The sequence below is a fragment of the Anabrus simplex genome, chromosome 13 (genome assembly GCF_040414725.1).
Source record: "Anabrus simplex isolate iqAnaSimp1 chromosome 13, ASM4041472v1, whole genome shotgun sequence".
Lineage (NCBI taxonomy): Eukaryota > Metazoa > Arthropoda > Insecta > Orthoptera > Tettigoniidae > Anabrus > Anabrus simplex.
Window position 1 is genome coordinate 59,544,723 of NC_090277.1, and position 12,821 is coordinate 59,557,543.

The following is a 12,821-nucleotide window of genomic DNA, read 5'->3' on the forward strand; positions in this document are numbered from 1 at the left end:
TTTTGGCAAGCAATCTAATGATTACAAATTGTGTACCACCACCTCTCCTACCTTCCGAGGGATCGATTCCCAGCTAGGAAGTCGAAAAAATTTTAAAACGAGATTTACACTTACAGAGGTTCACATGGCCCTGATGTTCACTCAGCCTACACCAAAAATGAGAACAAAGTTAATTATTGGTGGTAAAGATGACCGGAAGTAGATCTAAACACACTGCCCATCAAGTTCCGAGGTTGCGGATAAAAGAAGCCATTACCTTCCACCCCTCCAAGGGCGTTCATGACCTATACAAAGATGACATTGCTTTTACCTTCCCTTCCCTGCCGGCCAACCTTTTTTTTTTTTTTTTTTTTTTTTTTGCTATTTGCTTTACGTCGCACCGACACAGATAGGTCTTATGGCGACGATGGGACAGAAAAGGGCTATGAGTGGGAAGGAAGCGACCGTGGCCTTAATTAAGGTACAGCTCCGGCATTTGTCTGGTGTGAAAATGGGAAACCACGGAAAACCATCTTCAGGGCTGCCGACAGTGGGGCTCGAACCCACTATCTCCCGATTACTGGATGCTGGCCGCACTTAAGCGACTACAGCTATCGAGCTCGGTACCAACATTCTGATGGTGAATTTTGACATGAATAAATCTTATGGCGGGGGGGGGGGGATCTGGAAAATTGCGTCATGAAATTAGCGATAACAAAATTTGTGACACGACGTTACTTAGCAACCTTGCAGGCCGTGGTGTGAAGTATTCATGGATGGCCACGACTGAGGGACATGTTACACAAAGGGGGAGCGTTAGAGTACAGATGATTGATGTGTTCTTGCAGGCTGTGATGTGAAGTATTCATGGTTGGCCACGACTGAGAGACATATTATCAAAGGGAGCGTTAGAGTACAGTTGCAGGATGCGATTTTGGAGGTTGTGACGTGAAGTATTCATGGATGGCTATGACTGAGAGACATACAATCAAATACGGGTGTTAGGTGTACGAATGGTGTATGCGATCTTGCAGGCTGTGATGTGAAGTATTCATGGATGGCCATGACTAAGAGACATATTATCAAAGATGGGCGTTAGAGTACGGATGGTGTATGAGATCTTACAGGCTGTGATGTGATGTATTGATGGATGGCCATAACTGCGAGACATACAACCAAATAGGGGCGTTAAGAATACGGATGGTGTATGAGATCTGGCAGGCTGTGATGTGAAGTATTAAGGAATAGCCACGGCTGAGAGACATATTATACAAAGGGGGCGTTAGATTGCAGATGTTCGACGTGATCTTTGATCTGCGATGTGAATATTTCATTCATGATAATTTCATAGGCCCTGAGTCAGTTCACCCACCCCCACCCCTTTCGATGCACTGAATAGTACACTTGTCATCTCCAAATTCCATACACACGTCTCTCGAAAGCGATCCGTTACATGCAAATAATCGTTATAAATTTGAGTTTCATTTATTGTAAGACATATTTATGATCATTCGCTTTTCCAAAAGGTAATTTGACACTATTATTTTTTCACCAACGGGATTCGGACCAGCTAACCACGGTGTCGGGCCATTTAGACTCGACGCTTTAACGATCACGGCTACATCAAGATGAACGAGTACTGCAAATCCAGAAAGTTTGACAAGTATTGTCTTTGGTCCTAACAGTGTTCCCGATATTTGTGGAAAAGCGGAAGGGACGAAATATTCTGTTTGCTAAAGTCTGCAAGATAATCTAAATCGTTTTGAAGTTGTTGACAATCAGATACTGTTTTAACAGATTTGTATATTTTAATATCAGCAAAAATAAGAATTTCAGATGATGTTATACTTTCCGGTAAGTTATTAACAAAGATAAGTAATAGCAAAGGCTCCAGGTTAAAACCTTGAGGAACTCCAGAATTCACATCAAATTTGGAAGATAAGATCTCCCGCAGTGTGCAGGTAAATTGACCGACATGAAACTGGTAGATTTCAGCGTCTTCGTTTACGACTAGACTGAGCGGGCATCGAATCCGCAAATCGGGCTCAGAAATCCAGTTCTCTTCCGTCCGAGCCACTCATCTCAGCAAAAAGCCATTATAGAATGCTGACCAGTTATCATAAGAATAGCAATATTCTACAAAGTGACTTTACAGCTCTCCTTATGGCCCATTAATTCTATGAGATTTCTCTTGAAACAGACAATGTCTTTCTTTGCAGTAAATCAAAGCGGCATTCACTTCGATTTGCTCCAGCTTTTTCTTCCCCCCCTCACTCCAACAGTGATCTTTTAATATCGAACGACAATATATTTTTACTTGTTCCGAGAACGTAATTCTTTAATAAATTCTGATTTCTCTACTTCCTCTTTACTTCCCTCATTCGCCTGCACTCAATAAAAATGGAAATTGAATCGTGCGGGGAACAAGCCTCCCTACTCCATTAAATATCAATGGATTGAGGAGAATTTGTGAGGAGAGGTTGGAAGAAAATACCAAGAAAGGAAACTAGAAAGACAGTTAAATTATAAAGAATAGAATTCTAAAAAATGATGGCATGGGGTGAATAAGGATGTAAAAGTGAAGGATAGATACGAATTTCTGAAAAGAGGATTTGCAACCTTATAAATTGTACTCTTCCACTCCAGATAAGAATGATGTTAACTTAATATTCATTCAGATTGGCTTAGTCTTTTTCTTTTCTTTTCATGCTATTGGTATTACCTGAGAAAACAATTGATGTGTTCTTTTCTCGGAGAAAGGTTTATTTCTACGAGGGAGGTTCAGTAAGTTCCGTCAGAAGTCCATCATGCCTATCTAGTTGACGGTGTCAGAGCGTGGTTTTTGTTGTTGTAGGTTTGTACTGGAATTATCGGCTCTAAGATTTAGGGAAAACAATTGCGAAGAAGTATGCCTGGTCATCTACTGTGACATTCAGGATGGTCCAAGATGTTGCTGGAGGGAAAAATGGTAAGATGTAGTGTGAGAGGAAGACCAAGATAGGAATTCATGGGCGAGATCAAGGCAGGAGAATAATACAGTAAAGTGAAAAGACCGGTTATAGAAAGATTCGACCCAATCACTTGACACCCAGTGTCGAGAGAGGCATTCCCATTTCTGTTGCGTGAAGTATTCGCCTCAAGACAGACCAGTATTCAGCTCTCTGTAATGCTACTGGATGCATAATAGTTCGGTAGAAGTTTCACTTAATGTATCTTACGTTCACAGCCGACACCAGTGGGATTTATTTATTTATTTATTTATTTATTTATTTATTTATTTATTTATTTATTTATTTATTTATTTATTTATTTATTTATTTATTTATTTATTTATTTATTTATTTATTTATTTATTTATTTATTTATTTATTTATTTATTTATTTATTTATTTATTTATTTATTTATTTGGGAAACGACCGGTCAGGTGATAAGAAATTGAAACTATCGACTAAATAGTCGAATATTTTTTAACGGAAAATAGTCTTTATATATCGCTAGTAGTCAGTCATTTCTTGACTGTACATTCCACTGTTTCTAGTCCAATATCTCCATTAAAAATATCGACATTGGTAAATTTTGGAATTTAAACCTTATTTTTCTAACGTCATTGTGAATACGTTGTATTGCTTGATTTCCTGTTTGCCTCTGAGTCCAGATTTGGCCTTAGAATTGTTCGTATAATTTAATGTTCCTTTTTCTCGATGTTTTCAATGCCTGATTTCCTAATCAAAACCTCCGTTTCTGATCCATAAAAATATTCTCATTTAAGGACTGCATTGTAATTGGACATCATTTTGTTTGTTGTAGATATTTTGGGTTATTCGATATGTATTTTCGTTAGCTTTTGTTCCGATTCCATTCTCCTGAGTTGTTTCACCAAAATACTTAAATGACGATACTCGTTTAATTTTACCATAGTTTGTGTCCATGAATTTTGGTGCTTATGCTTGTTGCAGGTCATGTATTGTGTCTTTTCCAAAGATACCTGGAGGCCGACCTTTTCCGTCATCTGTCAAGAGTTCAGTGTGATTTTAGGCCTTTTTTATTTGTGAATTGACCACTTAGGATAACGATACGATTTCATTGTTGCTTTTTGTGAAGTTTCTTCTTCCTCCAGTACTCCCTCATATGGGCGCTATGTTGTTTCTTCTGTTCATCCGTCCAGGCTCTTCCCGTGTTTGCAGTTCTCTCGACTTGAAACTCTTCCAAATTTTGAATCATGGTTCGAAATGTTTTCTTGTCTAACATCTTAACTTTCTGGATGTTGGACTTCTCTGTATCTTTACGAACTTCCTAAATCCAGGCCGTCGTTGTCTTTTGTTCCACAGGTAGTCGAATAACTTTTTGGTTAGCCTGGTTTTGTCCATTCTGTATAATTGTCCGAGAAATGATAACCTCCTCTTTTTCATGGTCTCCGAAATTTTCTCCACATTTTTGTAGACTTCATTGTTATTCCGAAGTTTCCAGCCGGTTTCAATCGTGATTGTGCCCAAGATTTTCTGTAGTATTGTTATCCAGCTTCTCGAACTTGTAATTCATCAAGAAGCATTCGCTGGTATACAGGCATAGTTTTTTCCTCCAGTGTTGTAATGCTTTATTTTAGCATTCCATGAGATGCACTTCTTGTTGTAGACGTTTTAGTTAGTCTATAAGCACACTGTCATCTATAGTCCGTTCTCTTGCATGATTTCACCGAAGTATTTGTACTTTTTAACTCTCTGAATCCGATCATTCCCTGTTTCAAAGAATTGTGGTCCCTGTTTTCATTCATCATGAACTTGGTCTTCTCTTTTGAGATACAAAGACTCGTCTTGCTAGCGATCTTTTCTAGGAGGTTGATCTGTATGACCGCTTCTTTCAGGTTTTCTGAAAGTATCGCAAAATCATCAGCGAAAGCCAAGCAGTTGACTTCTGATTCCTCAAGATTTTCTTCCTAAACAGATCGGGGTTGTCCCTTGATTTTCAGGTTCGGAATTCTAAATATTCACAATCTTCTCCAGGACACAGTTGAATAGTACTGATGATAATCCATCACCCTGTCGCACACCTATCTTAATTTCAATTGAACGAGACAATTCTCCCATCAATTTTACCTTAGATGCTGTGTCTGTTAAGGTTTCTCTGATAATGTTTGCCAGTTTGGTTTTGACACCAAATTCTCTAATGATCTTATGTAGGGTCTCTCTGTCCACCGAGTCAAAGGCTTTTTTGACATCTGTTATTATTAACTATGTGCTTCAGATGGAAAGGTTGGCAAGGACTGTTCTGTAGAGATTCAGTCTATAAATAACATGTGGCTCATCAAGAGATGTATGTACTGAGTGTTACCATTGTTGATCATCTAATCTTCTCAGTTGTTTCAACACATTCACACTGATTCGTTCCTTTCACTTCTTTTTCCCTGCGCTTTCATTCATTCATTCCAATGTTGAAACCATAGCACAAACAAACCAAATATAATGGGACGCTAGCTGTTAAAATCAATAGAATCGTTATCTGCCGTTTAAACAGTGATTTGAAATGTGTAAATCCCACATTGACAGACGGGCAATCAGTCAACAGGAATGTAAGGCGCAGTTTTATAAAAGGAATTCTAATATTTACTTTCTAAAATTAAATATGTCGCATCCGTTATTGCTGCCAATATTTGTACTTTCATTCTTCATTGAGATGTATTTATCCTCCAGTTTTTATTTTCATTAACATTTTAATTTCAAAGTCTGGCTTCTTGACTAAATGTTTACATTCAAAGATAAAGTGTAGGATTCTGCACCTGTTCAATACTAATTAAAATGTGATATAATTAATGTCACAATTTCATTGTCAATTTTTTAGGTACCTATTTCGGCATTTTTTATGCCATCGTCAGCCTAGGGTTAAGCAAACAAGGACATTGAGTAAATTACATATGTATATACACAGATAAACCTTCTCAAGTACCTAGCAATTTATAATTGCATCACAATATAAAACATTTGACTGCACAAATATCTCCTATATATATCATAATAAAGTTTTAGAAAAGAGGTAAAATTATCCTATATACAGCTCTGTGTATTTCTATCACCTGGTAATGTTAAATGCTGTAATTGTGTATAGAATTACAGTAGCCAACAAGTTTGTGTAAAATCTTCTTTCTTCACTATCTAAACAGCTGATTAAAATTAGACTATTGACCTTGGAGCAATATATAAAATCATTTTGAACGTTCTATCATGAGAGATTTTAGCATATATACATTATTAGCTAATTTTTTCCAGAGTATTACCATTTTATTGTCCGATGTTTGTAAAAAATAGTTTCTCGTAGGATTATAATCAGAGAGCCATCATAAATTGGTGGGATTTTTAGAATCAAGTGAAAAACTTTCATGGCATGTATCTTGCTTAAATGTTGCTGAAATAGCTTGACTTAGTAGGGTATAAAATGGTTTTGAACCTATATCTCAGTAGTATAATAAAAAATGTGACTGGAATGAGGCCGTAGCTTGACAGGTGAGATTTCATGTTTAGTTTACTGGTCTTCGGTTCAGAGAGTTGCGTGTTCGATTCCCGGTCGTTTTGAGGATTTGAATTGCGTTCGTTTAGGGACCTAAGAATGTGTTAAATAAAATGCTTCATTATCGGTGGAAAAAAATACTTAAAATGTAGTTTAAAAAGCTGTGAAACAATAAGACAAGCAGGTGTAAAGGAGTAAATTAAGTCGTTAAATAAGCTGAGATAATTTTAATTTTTTAATGTATGATAAAGTAAAAATCGACAGTTCTAGACCTTCAGGCAAACAACTCAATGTTGAAAACATCCTAGGGATATGAGCTACGGATTTTAGGTAAATCAAATGCAATAAATAAAGCCCGGAGTTTCATGCGGTAATAGGTTAGATTGCAAACTAATTTCGTTAGTAGGAAACGTCGGACACCCGCTCTTCCATAATGTAGAAAGAGTAACATAAATTACAGGGGTTCTGATGGGTCGTACCCCTAATGTTTATGCAAACCCCATAGCATAATCGTTGTGAAGGTAGACTATACTTGCTTCTCGCTTCAGTAAGTTTGCATTGTAACCTATTAATGCATAAAATTCCGGGCTCTAGTAATAAAGCATGAGAACATATTCTTTATTTATTACTAACATTTACAATCCTTTTCTTAATCATCATTATCCGGACGATTAGATTAGTAGTTTGTCTGTTTCTAGCACTACGATCGCTAAAGTGAGTCAATGCAGAGTTTCACTTATAACTACATTTGATGTGGACATTTTTCAAAAAATCAATGAAAGACACAAAAATTATGTAAATAAGTTCATTTGTCTAGGATTTGATTCAGACAGGAAATGAGTAAAGAAAGAAGCGATTTTAGGCTGTTTTCCGGAACTGCATTTAGGCCGGAAGTGATTTTACGAAATTTAGTTTTTTATCGCTTGATAGAGCTATCCAAGACTCGTAATTTGAATCTTACCGAGCTCGATAGCTGCAGTCGCTTAAGTGCGGCAAGTATCCACTATTCGGGAGATAGTAGGTTCGAACCCCACTGTCGGCAGCCCTGAAGATGGTTTTCCGTGGTTTCCCATTTTCACACCAGGCAAATGCTGGGGCTGTACCTTAATTAAGGCCACGGCCGCTTCCTTCCCACTGCTAGCACTTCGCTGTCCCATCGTCGCCATAAGACCTATCTGTGTCGGTGCGACGTAAAGCAACTAGCAAAAGAATTTGAATCTTTCCGGGCCCTATAGCCCTTCAACTTTCAGCACAACGTTACGTTACTCGTAGTATGGGGACCTCTCCTTTGCTAAGAAATGTTTTCAACATTGAAGTGTATTTTACTAGGACGAAAGCGTTTGACGTGTATTCGGTTCTAAATTCCGTCCTCGTCGTCCAAACCTTGCCTTTGGCCTTTGTAATGTACGTAAATATTGAATTATTCTCTATGAATAAGTGTATGCAGTCATTTTTTATGTCACGAATACCGCATCTCGCTTCTGTGGGCATATTACTGACCTTAAACTTGTCTATTGTTGTTTCAGAAACCGTCTGGAGAGCAACTCTGAGCACTGGAACGCCCTTCTGTTGTCCCTGCGAGAACTCATCGAGTGGGTGATTCGCAAGGACACCGAACTCACCGGACTGGGACCCATCGGCGGAGATGTTACCAGTTTGCAGAAACAACAGGTATGGCTTACTTCACTTGACTTATATCCTGTATCCCCTTTCGGTTGCAACTTAAGTCTTCCATTGGTCCCGTCTCCTGGCAGTCAGCTGTACATCTCCCCAGGATTTACCGTCCTCCCTCACTTCTCCTCCAGGTCATCCTCGGTCTTCCTCTTTTTCTTTCTCGATGGTATAGCCGGTCCCAAGCCCGGTTGAGAAAGGAGGAGAGACTCTGGTTACAGCCTGTATAGACCTAAATTTACAACGGTATGAGCAGAGAGTAGCGACGAGCACCAAATCGTGAAGTAATCAGAGGACGGGCACAGACGCTAAGGGGGATTCCCACCCCCACCCCCACTGTGCTTTGGGACTATAGGCCAATAACCCGCATCTCCGAGAAAACGTTATTTTACTGAAACTGCAAAGAAGAGAAACCGGACGGAAACAACAGAGGTGTGTGTGTGTGTGTGTGTGTGTGTGTGTGTGTGTAAATTTCTCAATTATTGCACAAATAACACATGATAAACATATACTACGCCTGGAATATTTAAGTGCACAACAGTGAATGGTCCGTCGCTCTGAACTCTGATTGTAGGAGAGGGTCCTGAATACCATTCTCTCCTCTAGATGTAGGCAAGGTGGACGGAGAACTTAGTCTAGCGAGATATCGTATTTTCTGTAAATTCCGACTTTCTGGAGGCACTATAATTTAAGACTTAGCATTTCTGGACACAGGCCGCGGGAATCCTCACGACAATACCGTATGCCTTGTGTCAAGCTTGGCCTAAGAAGAAGTGTTGACACCTGACGCAGTCCGGCTCCATGGCTAAATGGTTAGCGTGTTGGCCATTGGTCACAGGGGTCCAGGATTCGATTCCCCGCACAGTCGGGAATTTTAACCATCATTTTTAAATTTCGCGGGCACGGGGACTGGGTGTATGTGTCTTCATCATCATTTCATCCTCATGACGACGCGCAGGTCGCTTACGGGAGTCAAACAGAAAGACCTGCACCTGGCGAGCTGAACGTGTCCTCGGACAATCCCAGTACCAGAAAATCATACGCCACTTCATTTCATTAGCCGACGCAGCAGTTCCCTACTAACTATTGAACTTTAATAAATAAAATATTTATTGCAGCCCATGGCCAATTGTAAAGTAATAATACAGTGTCACAATACAGCACAGAGAATGTTTTTGGTGCCGGGCTGAATGGCTCACACAATTGAGGCGCTGGCCTTCTGACCCCAACTGGGCAGATTCGATCCTGACTCAGTCCGGTAGTATTTGAAAGTGCTCAAATACGTCAGCCTCGTGTTGGTTGATTTACTGGCACGTAAAAGAAATCCTGCGCCACTAAATTTTCGCACCTCGGCGTCTCCGAAAACCGTAAAGTAGTTAGTGTGACGTAAATCATAATAATAATTTATTATTATTATTATTAGTATTATTATTATTATTATTATTATTATTATTATTTGCAAGCTGCTTTACGTTGCACCGACACAGATAGGTCTTATGGTGGCGATGGGACAGGGAAGGGCTAAGAATGGTACGGAAACGTCCGTGGCCTTAGTTAAGGTATAGCCCCAGTATTTGCTTGGTGTGAAAATGGGAAACCACGGAAAACCATTTTCAGGGCTGCCGACAGTGCGGTTCGAACCCACTGTCTCCCGAATACTGGGTACTGGCCGCACTTAAGTGACTGCAGCTATCGAGCTCGGTATTATTATTATTATTATTATTATTATTATTATTATGTGGGATTGTTTGAACCTCCTGCGGGTTACGATTACACAACTTCCTTGAGTGTTGATGTTCTTTCTTTTTACGCCAATACTCCTTCACTCTGGCTCGCTTTTGCTCGTTCCTCATCCGAGAACACCCTTCTTGTTCTCCTGGGTTTCTCTACGAACAGCTCCGTCACCTCCGCAATTTTCCTTCTGAACACTGTTCTGTCTGTAATACCTCCCTCCTCAATGCCACATTTTTTATGATCCTGATAAACTTCTTTCAGCGATGGTACTTGGGTCTTTCCTGGAACATGAGGATCTTATTTGCAACGCGCGTTACGGTCCCATTCTTCTCGAGTGTCCATAGAAAGTCAGTCGCCTCTTTCTTATCGAGGTGAAAATGTCCTCGCATTTTTCAAACAGCTCTTGATTTGATCTAGAGCGGAAGGTAAACTCATTTCTTGTTGCTTTCCTGGGTCCCAGAAATTTCCTCAGAAGTTTACGCTCTTTCTTTTCTCTTTCGGTAATCCCCTTTCTGGCAATTGTCTCTGCTACATAGAGGCATTCAGGTTTCACCACAGTATTATAGTGTCTGAGTTTGGCATAGTATGAATGCAATCTTCATCTTCTTTGCTCGTTCTGCGATACCTGCCTTCTCGTTCTTGTTAGGGTCAGAATCTACCCTAGATATTTGAATTTGTGGACTCTCTTTACGTCACCATACTTAGTCTTCATTGTCCATGTTGGTTATGCTATTATTATATTTATTGATTCATTTATTTATTATTTATTAACTTTTATTCGTTTTTATTTATTTATTTATTTATTTATTTATTATTTTTAAATATTTATTTATTTATTTATTTATTTATTTATTTATTTATTTATTTATTTATTTATTTATTTATTTATTTATTTATTTATTTGTTTGTTTGTATATTTATTTATTTATTTATTTATTTATTTATTTATTTATTTATTTATTTATTTATTTATTTATTTATTTATTTATTTATTTATTTATTTATTTATTTATTTATCTTTGCGTTCGCTGTCTCCGCTACCCTGTGCTCCTATTCCACGGTACTCTACGACGAAGTCTTGAATTGTACTCCCTTTTTCTTGTTCCGTTTCCCGGTATGATTTTTCGGCATCTTATAGCGAGGAATACGATGTTCCCGATGTTTTTCTTTTCGAAGGTTGGCAAGTAAGTCTACTCAAAACTTCCGGCCGTTACGCTGACAAAACACCGTTCGATATTACTTTTAACAAAACAAAACAGAAATAAACCTAACAAATTTGAATTGTGATTCTTTGTGTAAACTATTCTCCCTCCACCGCACTCCATAGTACTCTAATATTCCATACACAACAGAACTATTGGTACGTATTCCAGGAGGGATCTAACAGAATTTTCGATTTGGTACTAACGAAGTCATATGCATGCATGCTGGGTTGTATATCACTATTCTACCAGGGGCTAGACGCAAAATAAAACTGAAACGTTTGGCTTTTGCACTGCTCGTATTGTGTTGTTCTGTGAAGCAGAGCTAGAGCGTAATCATAGTCCAGCCAGGAGCACAGAAGTTCAGTAGAGTCGTTCGTTATTTTGTACTGAAAGATAGGGATCAAATCCTTTAAATGTTGTTCAGGTTTTAAAAACGGCTTAAAAATAAAAAATATCTGTACGTAGATTTAAAACCACGGCAAAGAATCTCATTTCAGCTTGAATATCCAGTACTTACGATTATAATAATAATAATAATAATAATAATAATAATAATAATAATAATAATAATAATTGATTTCTAACTAGAACCGAAGTGACATGGGGCTCAGGCACATTCACAAAATGAAGAGGCGCTGCCAAGTGTCTTGGTAATGAACGAGCGAATCGAACAGTGCAGTTCCCAGCTGCCATATTGAGAATCGAGGGTGCGTAAAGCTTTTCAATCTGCTTTTGTTCTCGCCTTTCAGACTTTCCTTTCAGCTGACAGTTCGGTCTCGTTTATTAAAAAGAAAATAGAAAAAGAGGGAGAGAAGACAGATAGCGGGAGGTGGGGAGGTAGAATATAGGCTCAGAAAAAAAAATAACCCTTATATTCTAACAAGGTCCTTATATCGTTATGAAGAGTTACAATCCGCTGATATTAATGGCGGAGTATCAGTCATTATCGATATATATCGATAATTACCTTCCATTTCTGTGACTTGAAAGTGCTTTCCATTACTCTTTAAAAAATACTAGCGACAGTTTTGACATGTTGAAAAATAATGGTGAAATCACATTAAGGGGGAAATTTTGATCGAACAAACATTCACTGGATTGATTGGCTGAGATGGTAGAAGCGCTGGAACCCTGCACTGAGTTCGATCCTAGCTCAGTCCGTTGTCCATACATGCTATCCTCGTAAAAAAATTACCAGCACTTCGGCGCCTCAGAAAACAGTAAAAGTACCGAAAGGTCGCCGGACGAAGTTAGTCATCCTAGTGCGCATGCATATATGGATGGTTTTCTGTGGTTTCCCATTTTCACACCAGGAAAATGCTGGGATTGTACCTTAATTAAGGGCACGGCCACTTCCTTCCAACTCCTATGCTTTTCCTATCCCATCGCCACGAACCTACTACGCTGGCGTAGTAGGGGGAGGGGTGATACTTCCACGTGGCGTGTCCCAGGTGGCGGATGGGGGTGTCCTAACCGGCTTGCCGGCGGACTTGAGGGAAATAAAATACCTCTCGTGGACCAAACACACTACCTCCTGGGGGTGGGGGACGCACATGTAGAATACATCCGTGGCATCCCCTGCCTGTCGTAAGAGGCGACTAAAAGGGGCGACCAAGGGATGACTGAATTAGAACCATAAAACTACTTTTGATTAGTACCATCACGCGCGGAACATCCTGGGTCGCTTTTGTTTGCGAGTAGTACCACTCTGTTAGGTGATTCGTAGCACTCAA

The 12,821-nt window shown here is 39.0% G+C and overlaps 1 protein-coding gene across 1 annotated transcript in view; it reads left to right on the forward strand.

Moving 5' to 3' along the window:
• LOC136884742 (dystrophin) overlaps positions 1-12,821 on the forward strand; it is a 267,166-nt gene that overhangs the window by 58,365 nt on the left and 195,980 nt on the right. The window contains exon 2 of the mRNA XM_067157032.2: positions 8,005-8,149. Within this exon, the coding sequence (XP_067013133.2) occupies positions 8,005-8,149 (145 nt within the window). The remainder of the gene's footprint in view (positions 1-8,004; positions 8,150-12,821) is intronic.